The sequence below is a fragment of the Electrona antarctica genome, assembly GCF_951216825.1.
Source record: "Electrona antarctica genome assembly, chromosome: 21".
Classification (NCBI taxonomy): domain Eukaryota; kingdom Metazoa; phylum Chordata; class Actinopteri; order Myctophiformes; family Myctophidae; genus Electrona; species Electrona antarctica.
Window position 1 is genome coordinate 40,054,120 of NC_136802.1, and position 16,011 is coordinate 40,070,130.

General features: G+C 46.6%; 1 protein-coding gene across 1 annotated transcript in view; it reads left to right on the forward strand.

Moving 5' to 3' along the window:
• The first annotated feature begins 2,427 nt into the window (after window positions 1-2,427).
• The window catches only part of LOC306914382 (zinc finger protein RFP), a 24,247-nt gene continuing 10,663 nt past the window's right edge, over window positions 2,428-16,011 (forward strand). Inside the window, exons 1-7 of the mRNA XM_079491377.1 lie at window positions 2,428-2,564; window positions 5,945-6,086; window positions 6,634-6,910; window positions 8,609-8,856; window positions 11,729-11,833; window positions 14,154-14,249; window positions 15,292-15,525. Of these exons, the coding sequence (XP_079347503.1) occupies window positions 5,946-6,086; window positions 6,634-6,910; window positions 8,609-8,856; window positions 11,729-11,833; window positions 14,154-14,249; window positions 15,292-15,525 (1,101 nt within the window). The 5' untranslated portion in view covers window positions 2,428-2,564; window position 5,945. The remainder of the gene's footprint in view (window positions 2,565-5,944; window positions 6,087-6,633; window positions 6,911-8,608; window positions 8,857-11,728; window positions 11,834-14,153; window positions 14,250-15,291; window positions 15,526-16,011) is intronic.

Sequence of the window (16,011 nt, forward strand, 5' to 3'; positions counted from 1 at the left end):
AAATGACATGGCCTTGGCTTGAACTTCCCCTGTCACGTTTACTCATATTTCTTAGACTAATTGTACTGTTCATTTGAAGAAATACGTTGCAAATAGAGATTGTTATTATTATTTTGTGTTCTTTGATTTTGTAGGATTACAATAATTCTCACCACTCCTACGCACCTGTTGCCTTAATACATAATACTTACTTAATACTTTCTCTACTCATGTTTCTACATTTATTTTCATGCTCTTTGCTAATTCTTTGCAGATTAGTGAAACAAACATACTCTACAGAGGGCTTAAAACTAAGGGAAAACATCTTAGTAAGGTGTTGTAGAGACCACAGGCCACCGGAACGGTTTCAATGCACCTTTGCATAGATTGAAGAGGCAAGCAAAGAACCAGGTGCTCAACGGACACGTGCAGGTAGATAAAAGATGTACAAATAGTTAAAAGGTGCTCCTGGATCAATCGGGATTAGACATCAATTGAAATAAGGCACTCAAAATATTTAAAAGAGGAGAAGAAAATGACCTATACCGGTCTTCATCAGGGCTGTCTCACCATTTGATGAGATTTAGCCTCGCAGATCCAAAACTAAAGAATATTGTTATCCTTGGATTAGAATTTGTTTGTCTTTGGATTACAATTCCATGCTGTAATGATGTTGTACCATAGGATAGATAACAGGCAAAATAAAAAAATAACAATTATTTGACATTCTCTGATTGTGTAGACTTCTTGTAAATTAAGTAATGCAAATGATTAACAATATTTTAACTCTCCAAAGCATAAAATGAAACCAAACTAGATAAAGTGCCCCTCTGGGCACAGGTCTCCACCAGGGCAGGTCAGGTTGTGGCCTCCTGGTGGCGCTATAATAGGCCAATGTGAAAAGGGTGCCCTTTCTTTTTACGCCTTGGATGGCAATTGGATGATTTGAGGTAATTTTGTTCCAAAAATATGTTTTGCAAAAATTCACCTGTTGGTGGCACTATAACAGGCCAATGTGAAAAGGGTGGGATATATTCCTCAGCCTAGTAGGAAAGTCTGTGAAAGATTTCACGTAAATTGCGGGCGGATGGACGGACGGAGTGCAAAACATACTCTCTCCCCATGCCTTCGGCCTGGTGGAGACAATGAAACCTCAATGGACCCTTATCTAATAAAGAGTCCATTTGGTTACCAACTCTCCATCATTTAGCTGGGGACCACCGGTGGGTCCCCGAACCACTGGTAGGGAACAACTGTTCTAAGGGGACAAATGGACCCAAAGCCACACGCATAACAGATCCACTTGTCCTCTCTCTAAAATAAAATGGTAAATGGTGCATTTATATAGCGCCTTTATCCAAGGCGCTTTACATAGATACATCAATTCACACACACATTCATACACCGATGGCAACAGAAACCTTGCAAGGCACTAGCCAGCACATCAGGAGCAATTTGGGGTTCAGTGTCTTGCTCAAGGACACTTCGACACTAACTCTGGGGGAGCCCGGGTTCGAACTGGCAACCTTGCGGTTGCCATCCAGCCACTCTACCCCTGAGCCACCGCCGCCCTCTCTCTTTGTCTGTCTCTCTCTCTCTCTCTTGCTCGCACGCGCACACACGCGCACACACACACGTGTCAGGGCTCCTCCACGTTGACCCAATACCTGAAAAACAGTTTCACTCACGCATGTCTGCGTGTCAACATTGTTTACAGTAGTGAAGAATGTCTTTTGATGTCACCACAAAAATAGTAAAACAAATGTGTGAGTGTTAGTGTGCTCTCTGTCCTTTAACAGAGGATGTTTGTGCCAATTGTGTTCCCGAGATATTATGTTCACTAGGTTTGGACGGACCGACATAATTGCGGCCATGGGTAGAGAGCCCGCCTGGGAAGCAGATCGGTCCCAGGTTCGATTCCCGGGCCCCGAGCAACGTGCCGAGGTGTCCCTGATCCCCTAAACTTCTCCTACCCCCCCCCCCCCCCCCCCCCCCCCTGTGTACAAGTCCACCTGGGCAGCAAGCAGCTGGAGAAGCTGGAAACGGAATTTCCCATGAGATGAAGTATAGGATGGTCATATTATTATTATTTATGACGAGGCCATGAATGTCATCAGCAGAGGCAAATAAAGTAAATTATAGGGGGTGTCAAAATTGTTTGTGTGCGTGTGCGCACGAGTGCGTTCCGTGCACGTACGTGTGTGTTGGTCTCGTTTGACATATCCTCAGCCAAACCAGTCCTGCCACATTTACTCGGTGCTCGCTCAGTCAAGACAGGTGAGGGGGCGTGGTTTGGTTTTACCCGAGTGGCGTAGGGGTTGAAAAGCACCCAGCATGCTGTCACTCATTCACACGCTCATATTTATATCAATGAGAGGAAACGCACACCCACACACATCCCGCGGGAGCGAGTCTGATGGAGAGACACCGGTAGAGAAAGGATTGACACAGAGAGATAAAGAAAGGGATCTCTATAACAGACAGTCTGGATATTCGTCTGTTTCTACTCGTGTGTCCACCAGGACAAACCGCCACGTCTGAAGAATTCCCCCTGGAAAACCACGACATCTATCCCTGTCACACAGGTAACATGAATTTACCAAACATAGATGAGCACCCTAAGTAGACTTTAAATCTTGTCTAAAGCTCATAAGCGCATCCCCCTGCCCGGACAGTCAGAGGATTACCTCTAGAAATGTGGCCTCCCACTCGGGGAGAAGATATTGCGATAGTGGCCGCGGAGAGATATTTGCGCATATGATCTTTGGACAGTACTACTTGTCAACCAGCAGTAGATACCGACACGGTCGTGTACATAACATTTCTCAATGGTAGAGAAGGGAGACCACATCCAACCACTGCAGATTTACCTATCCTACCATGCACATTGACTCAATTAAGATTTCATTCGTTATTGCAGGATTGCAGCATTCCGGATTGCAGCTAGCCCAAACATTTAGACTCTCGTAGAGGTTTTTTTCGATTCTGACGAATCTCTCAACGAGAGTCTAAACGACGAGGTCCCCTTTAAGAGGGCACGGGTTTACGTGTCTGCCTCAAAATCACTCTTACCTTGTACAAATGCAAAATCTAAAAATAGAAAAAGATTGCCCCACATGTCCGGTGGGTGTGCGGGAAACAATTACTTCCGTAGCGACCGTAGTTTTCAATAAAACAAATATTTTAATCCACTCCGTCCATACTAAGGTCCATACTCTGTCTCGGAATCTGGCGGCCATCTTGGTTTTCTCTCCATTGTAAATGCGCAACAGAACCCTGGCCACTAGGGGCGCGGCCAATGTTCTGTTGCGCATTTACAATGGAGGAGTATGGACGGAGTGGATTAAAATATTTGTTTTATTGAAAACTACGGTCGCTACGGAAGTAATTGTTTCCCGCACACCCACCGGACATGTGGGGCAATCTTTTTCTATTTTTAGATTTTGCATTTGTACAAGGTAAGAGTGATTTTGAGGCAGACACGTAAACCCGTGCCCTCTTAAAGGGGACCTCGTCGTTTAGACTCTCGTTGAGAGATTCGTCAGAATCGAAAAAAACCTCTACGAGAGTCTAAATGTTTGGGCTAGATTGCAGCATTGCCGTTGAATCCCAAACCGCTACTGTAAGCAATCTGTTGTAAGAAGTATGTGGTCTGAAGGTGGTTGCACACTGGTGCATTTTTTCGTTGCGTTTTGCGGATCCGAAAGTAGTAGGCTATCACTAGCTGTCAGCCTGTCACTATAATACCCCAAAACGGATAAAATCGACCCCGGTCCGAAAAAACTTTATACGGACAAAATATTCGGCAGCATTGTGCAAACGTGATGGACATAAAGTGAGGTCGATTTTCTTTTAATGTCCTCTGAAATTCGCTCCGATATTTGCCTGAAAAAACGCACCCAACCCAGGGCTGAGGGGTCTTCAAAGTTTTTCAGCCCAAAGACCCCTTAGCTGAGAGAAGCAGAGAAAAAAATGCTAACTTTGAACAGGCATAGCTAATGAACCATTTGACCAGCAGCAATAAAACTTCAATGCACATGTGCATCTCCTCATGCCGAACAACTTTTGCGTTCTGACTTTTGACCTCTGACCTTTAGATCACCCACTATTTTGAATTTTGGAATAGTTTCTTCTGTCTGCGCTCCAGGCCGTTTTTTTTACTAATTATACAAAATGCGTTAATATGGTAGAGGGAAATGTCACCCTTCTTAGACACAAAACCCACAACCATTGGCCATAGACTAGAATGCATAGAATAGTAAATCATGAGAACGTTTGCCGCGACTGCCACTCAAAGTGGCTACTGTCCAATCACAACACGTCCTGGACTGGACAATCGCAGCGTGTCCTTACTCAAACACGAAGACGATTCCACACTCGCTTCGGGCCACTGAGCAGCTCCACTGGAGCAGTTGGGGGTTCAGTGCCTTGCTCAAGGGCACTTCACCTGTGTTTAGGGCAGGTGTGAGTATCTAGGGAATCAAATTGGGGAACCTACCGGCAACAAGTGCGCTCCTCTAATCTTTAGTTTAGGCCACCAGTAAAACAGTGTTGATTTCGTATACAGATTGGCTCAGACGAGAACACAGGGCAGCTGTTAGGGGTTAAGTGTATTGCTCAGGGACACTTCCACAAATAGACTGGGGTGAGGAATTGAACCGTCGAGCTTCTGATTCTCAGATGGCCTCTCTTGACCCAAAAGACAAATTTGATGTCTCCCCGAGATGCAAAACAGTGAGGTGTGCATACGTTGGTCCGACGTACATGCAACAGTCCGACACATGCGTGGCTGGTTAAGACTCACCCGTGGGTTGTGTGCCCAAGACGTCCACAGACGTCCTGGGAAATCCCGCTATGTAGTGCCGAAGACGTCTGTGGACGTCTTGGGCACTAAATAAAAAAGACAAAAAAAAATGAATGTAAAAATTGGGCACCCTGGGTTACTATTTTGAAAGTGTTGTGTGGGCACACAATGTGTTTTAAGACACATCCGTGGGCAGTTGACCCATTTTGACCTGAGATCAGATTCTAAAAATGTCTTCTACATCCTGACAGTTTTCTGAAAAAGCTATGTTTCAGTGGTTCTTCGATTTTTCGAAAATAGCAGACCTACGAACTCGTAGCGCGCCACTCGGTGGCGCGCTATGAGCTTGTAGATCTGCTATTTTTGAGTGGTGTAAACCACTCCAACAACTGGCTTTGTACCCGTGTCTGTTCGTACCAAAAGAAATGTACCCGTGTCTGTTCGTACCAAAAGAAATGTACCCGTGTCTGTTCGTACCAAAACAAATGAGCATGGTTGCTATGGTCACCCATGCAGTTCACACGGGTGTGATTTCATTACGTCAGACATTACGTCAGACCACAGCTGATCAGTCTATATAAGACCTTACACCACTCAGTTCACACGGGTGTGATTTTTCAATAGCTAAAGCATAACATAATGCTAACACCAAAAGGGGTTCCCGCCCAAAATGTGTTAAGACTCACCTGTGGCTCCCGACATGCGTTGCTGGTTAAGACACATACGTGGCTTCCCTGTGAATGTTAAGGTTTGGGGCAGGGTGTCAGACTAACGCCTGTCCAACTGTTAGTATACATCGGACCAAACACATGCACCCGTTGAATGGCCAAGCTTGTGGAAGCTCTCAACACGTCGCTTTGTGCCGCCTTGTGGGCTTTTAGATTGGCTATTTTCACTACTACTTTTCCAATTTATGGAATTTCTTAGATTTTTCTTTGATTTCTTCATGAAATCATTACTGAAAGAAATCCTATGAAATGAAATGAAAATCTTAGCTTTTTTGGGAATGTTTTTTTTAAATGTTTTGAGATGATGAACAATCAAAATATAAAGGGACCCACAAATATGTCCTGACTCACTGTTTGGGAAACAGTGGTCTAGACTCTAGACGCTACTCTAGAGGGACAGTGAGATCCAAAACCGACGCCCTCTCTCCTGCAGGATGTCCTTATACGGCAGTTTCCTGTCCGACGATCAGTTCCAGTGTTCCATCTGTCTGGATGTGTTCACCAACCCGTCGTCCACGCCATGCGGCCACAGCTTCTGCATGGGCTGCATCACCAGGTACTGGGACGGCTCCAAGGTACCTTTTCAGCTTTATTCTTTTACCCTCGTTCTCTAGGTAACCCATTAAGACCTGAGGCCCATTCTACAAATGCCTTCCACATCAGTGGTTCTCACAGTTTTTCGTACCACGGACACCCAACAATGATGTGTACCGGTATTTCACCGCCCACCCCCTTTTCCCCCTCACTGTATATTTTTATTTTCCCTTTTTACCTCCATTATGATGAATTCCTGTTCTGTTCTTTGACTATATAGAAGTGTCTATTTGTACGTCTCTAAATGTTTTGATGAATTGAACAAGGTGGACCCTCTTGTAAACAAGTGTAATGCTTAATTGGGTCGTCCACTCACAGTTAACAGTCTTTGTATTGAGTTTGTGCTTGAAATGTACTGTAATTATGCAAACTGTTAATACATATTTCAATCGATCAATCAATCAATGGCCATGCAGAAAATGTCTTGTGCCAAGGATCCTTCCAGAAGAGAAGAGTTGTGTTAAAGAGTGCAAAATTGTTCAACCAATATCAAGCGATTGATTGATTGATTGATTGATCCATTGCCAGGTGTGTCAGTGTCCTCTGTGTAAGAAGAGCTTCCAGAAGAGGCCAGAGCTGCAGATCAACAGGACCCTGAGGGAGATCACAGAGCAGTTCAAATCCATGAGCGGAAAAGTGACGAGAAGAGCAAGTATAGGAGGCAGGGCGACGAAAGGAGGAGGAGGAGGAGGAGGAGGAAGAGGATGGGAGGCGGGGCCTGTTTTGTTTGACGAGCTGAAGAAGAAGCTGCCGCGAGGACAGAAGACACCGGCGGTGAACATCCCTTCAGAATCACAAAGTCAAGGTACGAGACGTGTGGTCGGTTCGCTAACATGTTATTGTTCCGACCTCCCCGTTAGTCCGACCGATTACTAACACTATCCATATCCTTAACCCTAACCCTAATTAACCTCAGTCTTAACCGGCCATGCCTCAGTCTTAACTGGCCACGTAGGTTGCTAGCCCTAACCTCAGTCTTAACTGGCCACGTAGGTTGCTAGCCCTAACCTCAGTCTTAACTGGCCACGTAGGTTGCTAGCCCTAACCTCAGTCTTAACTGGCCACGTAGGTTGCTAGCCCTAACCTCAGTCTTAACCGGCCACGTAGGTTGCTAGCCCTAACCTCAGTCTTAACTGGCCACGTAGGTTGCTAGCCCTAACCTCAGTCTTAACTGGCCACGTAGGTTGCTAGCCCTAACCTCAGTCTTAACTGGCCACGTAGGTTGCTAGCCCTAACCTCAGTCTTAACTGGCCACGTAGGTTGCTAGCCCTAACCTCAGTCTTAACTGGCCACGTAGGTTGCTAGCCCTAACCTCAGTCTTAACCGGCCACGTAGGTTGCTAGCCCTAACCTCAGTCTTAACCGGCCACGTAGGTTGCTAGCCCTAACCTCAGTCTTAACTGGCCACGTAGGTTGCTAGCCCTAACCTCAGTCTTAACCGGCCACGTAGGTTGCTAGCCCTAACCTCAGTCTTAACCGGCCACGTAGGTTGCTAGCCCTAACCTCAGTCTTAACCGGCCACGTAGGTTGCTAGCCCTAACCTCAGTCTTAACCGGCCACGTAGGTTGCTAGCCCTAACCTCAGTCTTAACTGGCCACGTAGGTTGCTAGCCCTAACCTCAGTCTTAACTGGCCACGTAGGTTGCTAGCCCTAACCTCAGTCTTAACCGGCCACGTAGGTTGCTAGCCCTAACCTCAGTCTTAACCGGCCACGTAGGTTGCTAGCCCTAACCTCAGTCTTAACTGGCCACGTAGGTTGCTAGCCCTAACCTCAGTCTTAACTGGCCACGTAGGTCGGTGTAACGGGATGTCGGACTTATGGGCAGTCTCCGGTTGGTTGGTTGGTTGGTTCATTCATTAATTAATTTGTTGATTTATTGCCTATTTTTTAAAGGGCAATTTCACAGATTGTTAGCCTGAATACATCAAATACATAACATTCGTCTAACACTGGAATATCTGTGGAATTAATCTATGAGTATACACTAGAGTGCTATATGTCTACATAAACTAATCTAAATTACATAAGTTTAGCTTTTGCATATGCCTTTAAGGTCGTCGAGGCTAGCGCAAGTGCTACTGCAACAGTTAAGATGGAGGTGAGTTTTCAGTCTACGGCGGAAGATTGGGAGTGAGTCTGCAGTTCTGACTGCAATGGAGAGTTCATTCGATACACAGAGACAAAAGGGAGAAGAGTCTGGGACGTGTGGAGCGTTATTTGTCCCGGCTAATTAGTGAAGATTCTGACAGCCTCCCTGTGTTGGCTGATCTGACCCCTAAAAGTCTGTATGTGGTGGTCCTTGAAAAGAAACACTAGTATTGTAATTGTATATAGCAGATGTGAAGTCCACATATCCAGCTCTGACATTGTGATGACATCCGTTCCGGAAACAGTTCCAAAATGTGACGGAACCCCACCCTATTATATTAAGGTCAGACGACCACTGACGACACACATACGATGCTCTCAATCTGACTTCCCGTAATGGCATTATATCTCCAAAGGCAATCCTTTCGTCACGTCGTGCTCGCCTGTGTCCACCGAAGCCACCCCCCTTCTGGCGTCTTCAGTGCCCAACCAGAGTCCCCTGGCCGCCATGGTCCAGGCCCAGAGCTTGAACCACGGTGCCGGGCCTCCGCCGCCGCTACCTCCACCTCACCACCCCTACCCAGGCCGGCGGCGCTTCACGGTGACGGCGCTGGACACCAGCGCCAACGTGCCCCTCTGTGAGGTCCATCGAAGGGGAATACTGGTACGGACTGTCGCCGTTACACATGTCTTCTAAATCCTGACAGTTTTCTGAAAAAGCTATGTTTTCTATGTCAGTCGTTCTTTGATTTTTCAAAAATAGCAGACCTACAAGTTCGTAGCGCGGCACTCGGTGCCGCGCTATGAGCTTGTAGATCTGCTATTTTTCAATAGCTAAAGCACCAAAAGGGGTTCCCGCCCAAAATGGGTTAAGTTGGTGATTAATTGTAATGCAAATAATTGCAATTTTACCATTTTTGGGGGGCGACATTGGAACATGACAAACGAACTGAAATATACAGAGAAATTACTGCCATTTGTGTATGTATTTTATTCTTTAAAAGGAAAGCGTAAATAGCTGATATACAAGCTTACAAGGCATCACAAAGTGACACCTTGTAGATCGGCTATTTCTGCTTTTATATGAACCTTTTTCAACATGCACACGATTGTGACAATTATGCAAAAATAATTACCGGTAATTACCTCAAATAATTGCAATTAGACGATTATGAAATTATCGTGACAACTCTAAATACTGGTATGGGCATTTTACTGAGAGCATGCGCTTCATATCGCCACGTTATCGTTTCAGACACATTTGCAAACTTCTAGCTTGTTGTTGCACAGACGTTGTTATGAGCTCTTGCAGACCGATGCTAGTTGTCTTATTTAGAAGACAAGTGCAAGGTATGTAATGTTAGATGGATGACGATTATATTATTTAAACTGATTCAAAGTGTTTTGTAGATACACGCTATTTTTTTTTTTACCCAGGGAAGTAGCTGAGCACAGGTGCTCATTTTCAGCAACGCCCTGCACATAGAGACAGACAGACACACACACACATTAAAACCTGGGAGCTGACCAGTACAACCACAGTCTTATACTGTTGGCCACTAAGCAGCTCCAGGGGGAGCAGTTGGGGGTTCAGTGCCTTGCTCAAGGGCACTTCAGCGGTGTTGGGTGAGTGATGACAATCACTTCCCCACCCAGATTTTTCCTGCCCGTCCGGGGAATCGAACCGGCAACCTTTCGGCAACAAGGGCGCTCCTCTAACCCTTAGGCCACCGCTGCTATAGCTTTGATGTATCCCTGTGCCCCAGTTTCCTTTGTAGTTCACATACTAAGCGTTAATCCCATGACCACTTACCCTGTTATCGGTTGATAAAGGTTCATATAGTTTACCCTGAGCTGGCTTTTTGTACCCCTTCTGGTTAAGACCTGACGAATGACCAAAACAGTGAATGATTTTAAGAGTGTACTGGATCAACATATGAACTATGAACAAGCATAAACAAGATCGTATATAACAGACATCATACTGGTATGGCCACAGACGGTAGCCGATGCCATTTTAGAATGGCAAAAACAATGCTGTCATTTTGAACATTTTTGTCCTGTCATACCAAAGACTCTAAAAATGGGACCCAGGGCCTCCCTGCTTGACACTCAGCATCAAGGGTTGGATTGGGGGTAAGTCCCTGCGACATACTATAGCGTCATGTCCAGGGGGTGTACTTGTACATCAAGCTGCCTCACGCTACAGAAACAGGAGATAGGCTCCTGCCCTATGGGCCTCATGGCTACAGAAACAGGAGATAGGCTCCTGCCCCTATGGGCCTCATGGCTACAGAAACAGGAGATAGGCTCCTGCCCTATGGGCCTCATGGCTACAGAAATAGGAGATAGGCTCCTGCCCTATGGGCCTCATGGCTACAGAAACAGGAGATAGGCTCCTGCCCTATGGGCCTCATGGCTACAGAAACAGGAGATAGGCTCCTGCCCTATGGGCCTCGTGGCTACAGAAACAGGAGATAGGCTCCTGCCCTATGGGCCTCGTGGCTACAGAAACAGGAGATAGGCTCCTGCCCTATGGGCCTCGTGGCTACAGAAACAGGAGATATAGGCTCCTGCCCTATGGGCCTCGTGGCTACAGAAACAGGAGATAGGCTCCTGCCCTATGGGCCTTTTGATTGATTGATTGATTGAAAATTGTATTAACAGTTTGCAGAATTACAGTACATTTCAAGCACAAACTCAATACAAAGGCTGTTAACTGTGAGTGGACGACCCAATTAAGCATTACACTTGTTTACAACAGGGTCCACCATGTTCAATTCATCAAAACATTTAGAGACGTACAAATAGACACTTCTATATAGACAAAGAACAGTACAGGAATTCATCATAATGGAGGTAAAAAGGGAAAAGAAACATATACAGTGAGGGGAAAAAGGGGGGGGGGGGGCGGTGGGGGGGGATTCAGATTTTACGGGGGCCAGTTTCGAATTGCAGCCATCCGTAGGTGCCCTTTGAGAGCGGTTTTGAAGGAGTCAAGGGATTCGCATGTCTTAATGACTGTTGGTAGGGCGTTCCACATTTTGGTGGCATATGAGCGAAAATAATTTAGTCCCTTGTTTGTGCCGAATCTGGGTTGAACATGATTCGTTGCACTCCCTCTGGTGTTGTGGGTGTGGACTTCGTTAACATTAAGGAAGTATCTACACAGGTACATGGGTATCTTGGTGGAGTATCGAATCTTGTGGACCAGACCCATTGCAAGATGCTGTACTCTGTCGCCGACCCTAAGAAACAGGAGATAGGCTCCTGCCCTATAGGCCTCATGGCTACAGAAACAGGAGATAGGCTCCTGCCCTATAGGCCTCATGGCTACAGAAACAGGAGATAGGCTCCTGCCCTATAGGCCTCATGGCTACAGAAACAGGAGATAGGCTCCTGCCCTATGGGCCTCATGGCTACAGAAACAGGAGATAGGCTCCTGCCCTATGGGCCTCATGGCTACAGAAACAGGAGATAGGCTCCTGCCCTATGGGCCTCATGGCAGGCTACTTACTTTACTTTTACATGTCCAGGTGTACTGCAGGACAGACAGGGTGTGTATCTGTCCAGAGTGTGAGACGCTGGACCACCGAGATCACGACACCGTGTCCGTGGAGACTGAGTGGCAGGAGCAGAAGGTAGGATGGAGGAGAGACTGGACAGATGGATGCCGTGGTTGGAAAAGTACTCACGTATAATGTATATAGGGCTGAAGTGGTTAATGTATAGGCTATGTTTTGTCATAATTTTCTAAGTTGTCAAATAAAATAATTGTAGCGGAGTTCAAACTTATTTGACTCTGAGATGTACTGAGTACTGAAAACTGGAAATAGCACAAAAAAGTAAAAATAATAATAATAACTCAAAATTGTACTTAAGTACAGTACTTGAGTATATGTACTATTTACTTTACACCACTGGATGGATGGATGGAGGGAGGGAGGGAGGGATGGAGGGAGGGAGGGAGGGAGGGAGGGAGGGAGGGAGGAAGGGAGGGAGGGAGGGAGGGAGGGATGGATGGAGGGATGGAGGGAGGGAGGGAGGGATGGATGGAGGAAGGGAGGGAGGGAGGGAGGGAGGGAGGGATGGATGGAGGGAGGGAGGGAGGGATGGATAGATGGATGGAGGGATGGAGGGAGGGAGGGATGGAGGGAGGGAGGGAGGGAGGGAGGGATGGAGGGAGGGAGGGAGGGATGGATAGATGGATGGAGGGATGGAGGGAGGGAGGGAGGGAGGGAGGGAGGGAGGGATGGATGGAGGGAGGGAGGGAGGGAGGGAGGGAGGGATTGAGGGAGGGAGGGAGGGAGGGAGGGAGGGAGGGAGGGAGGGAAAGAAAGGGTATAGGGAGGAAGATGGAGTAGAGTTATTAGATCACCAAGTGCTTTCAGACAAGACATATCTACTGTAAATGATTCATTAGTGCATATGGTCTAAAATGCATGGCGCGAGTGCTTGAGGGTGTGTCCAAACTCCACGTTTGCAGGTTAAAGTGATGCATAATGTGAACTCACAGTAAGGCGCAAAGTGCAAAGGCGCTGCATTTATTTTCTAAATAAATCTGAATGAACTCTGGTTGTAACATGAATTTAACCAATCAGAGTGTCATCTCCCGTTAAGTGCCTATACACTTATTCTTATTTTTGGAATTTAGAAAATTGTAGAAACGAAAACCTTTCTGCTGAGGAAGAGTGCTCATGGTCCTCTCTGCGGTGTGTGTGTGTGTGTGTGTGTGTGTGTGTGTGTGTGTGTGTGTGTGTGTGTGTGTGTGTGTGTGTGTGTGTGTGTGTGTGTGTGTGTGTGTGTGTGTGTGTGTGTGTGTGTGTGTGTGTGTGTGTGTGTGTGTGTGTGTGTGTGTGTGTGTGTGTGTGTGTGTGTGTGTGTGTGTGTGTGTGTGTGTGTGTGTGTGTGTGTGTGTGTGACAAGACTGAGCTTCTCTTCTTCCCAGCTAAGTCCTGCCCTATGTAACGCCCTGGTAACGTCTGTCCCAACAGCCAGGAACCTTGGTGTTGTCCTGGACAGTCAGCTCTCGTTCAAAACTCACATCACAGCTGTCACTCAATCCTGTAGGTTCACACTCTATAACATACGACGAATTAGACCGTTCCTCACCCAGGAATCAGCCCAGCTCCTAATCCAGACAACAGTCTTGTCAAAACTCGACTATTGTAACGCCCTCCTTACTGGCACTTAAGCCTCTCCAACTGATCCAAAATGCCGCAGCTCGCTTGGTCTTCAACCAGCCAAAATTCTCACATGTCTCCCCCCTGCTCCGCTCCCTCCACTGGCTCCCGGTCGCTGCCCGCACAGAATACAAAACCCTGATGCTGGCATTCAAAGCAACCAGAGGTATGGCTCCCCCATATCTTGCAAGTATGATTGAACCCTACAAACCCTCCTGTGCACTCAGATCAGCCAATGCAGGAAAGCTGGAAGTACCCTCACTAAAAACGCCGGGACAACGCTCCACACGTCCCAAACTCCTCTCCCTTCTGGCTCCAAAACTGTGGAATGCACTCCCCGTTGCAGTCAGAACTGCAGCATCACTCCCAATCTTCCGCCGTAGTCTGAAAACCCACCTTTTCAGACTCCACCATGGCCCATAGCACTTACCCTACCCCCTTAGACAGCACTTTTTAGACTTAGATAGCATTTGATACAGACTTATAGCATGTTATGTAGAAAGCACAATAATTGCATTGTATGTAGTCATAGCACTTCATAGTATATATGTACAGCATAGTATAGTATATATGTATAGTTTATATGTACAGTGTCATTATATAGATATGTTCTAGCTACGTTCTTAGCTTACGCATGTTTCTTGATAAATGCTTTTTATATATGGGATGTATTCCCATGCTTTTTGTTCTTGCTTAATGTAAATCGCTCTGGATTAAGAGCGTCTGCTAAATGCCTAAATTGTAAATTGTGTGTGTGTGTGTGTGTGTGTGCGCACAGGCCCTGCTGAGTGCGTCGGAGCAGAACACTGAGGTCATGATCAAACTGAGAGTCCAAAAGATCGAGGAGATCAGGATGTCTGTGTCCGAACTAGAGGTAGGAGACCCAAGCACACGCACGCACGCACGCACGCACGCACGCACACACGCACGCACGCACGCACGCACACATACGTTTGTATTACTATACTAATCCTAAACTGAATCTTTACCTAATTGTACCTTTAACTCTAAAAAACATTTTTAACCATAACGCAACCATTTAACGAGCGTCAACGACCACCAGCTGGTCACAGTCACAGACACACACACCTCCCCTCTGCAGTGCTCTAGCTGAAAGTGACTGCATGGACTCTGTCTCATTTCTATCCAAAGCCAATGGAATTTGATTACTGTGATGGTAAGCTCATATCACACACACCATAATTCATTTTTTTTAACACAATGAGTGCCGTCTGGTGGATGAAAGCGGTATGGTGCTTGGGTGCCGGTGATTTCAGGCTATTCCACTATGACACGCGTCCGCTTTTGGATTCCATCTTGGATGCTAAAGCTTAGCATCAATGCTAGCGAGCTAAAATGAGGTCCATCCTTGCTCTAGAAAACGCCAATGTTCCCAATCCCATCGCGCTCACCGGATAATCAGAAAAGACCTCCGAACATCGCGATTAGTTCAAAACCACAGACAGAACAAAAGCTGGCAAAGGCCGCGACTAAAACAGAAGCTAATGTAGGTTATACAGAAACGGTGTGGGCGGGGCCCTAGCAACGGTGCACAGCAAACGGAGCGGTTCAAAAAATGGAAAATAGCAAGGCAATGTTATAGCGACATCAAACGCCTCAAGACGAGCCTACTCGTCAAAAGCGCCCCACGCACGGCGCAACATTAATTAATCAGGACGAGTATACCTGTCAACGGGATCACAAATGTGTTAACTCATTCCATGCCACCCATTTAATGGGAAAGAATAAAAATACATTATTTTGCGGACCCCTGGCTATGCGTTGCGGACCCCACTTTGGGAACCGTGTCTCTAGTATATTCGTGGAGGACATTAGGACATTAGCCCCCCCACAAGTACAGTAACACAACAACAGTACCCAAACAAACACTCTCTCTATCGGCCCCTACCTGCCAGGTGGCGGTGGAGCGCGAGGCGGCGGGCAGCGGGTGCGTACTGGGCGCCATGGTGCGCGCGGTGGAGCGGAGCCGGGCGGAGCTGCAGCAGGTGATGGAGATGAGCCGGCGGGCGGCGGAGCACCAGGCCGACGCCCTCATACGCCAGCTGGAGCTGGAGGTCGGCGAGCTCCGCAGGAGAGGCCACGCCCTCGCCGAGCTCACCCAATCGGAGGACCACATCCACTGCGTCAAGGTTCGGGAGACACGTCATTTCATAAGCTTACTGAAAACAAAACTGTGAAGTAGAAAAAGGTTTCGGGAGACAAATGGCATCATTTAAAAAAAAATCTGAAACCGCTACAATATTTATACAGTGTATGTTTATATATATATATATATATATATATATATATATATATATATATGTGTGTGTGTGCAATTTTCCTTACATTACAACTAGATTTAGATTTAGATACACAGCATTCAAATCTAGTCCCACATTGAGCTGATCAGAGCAATGATCACCGGATGTTGGTGTGTGTGTGCACTGCTGTTAGTGGCCCATATGATGTGTGAACACTGCTTTTAGTGGCCCATATGATGTGTGAACACTGCTTTTAGTGGCCCATATGATGTGTGAACACTGCTGTTAGTGGCCCATATGATGTGTGAACACTGCTGTTAGTGGCCCATATGATGTGTGAACACTGCTGTAGTGGCCCATATGATGTGTGAACAC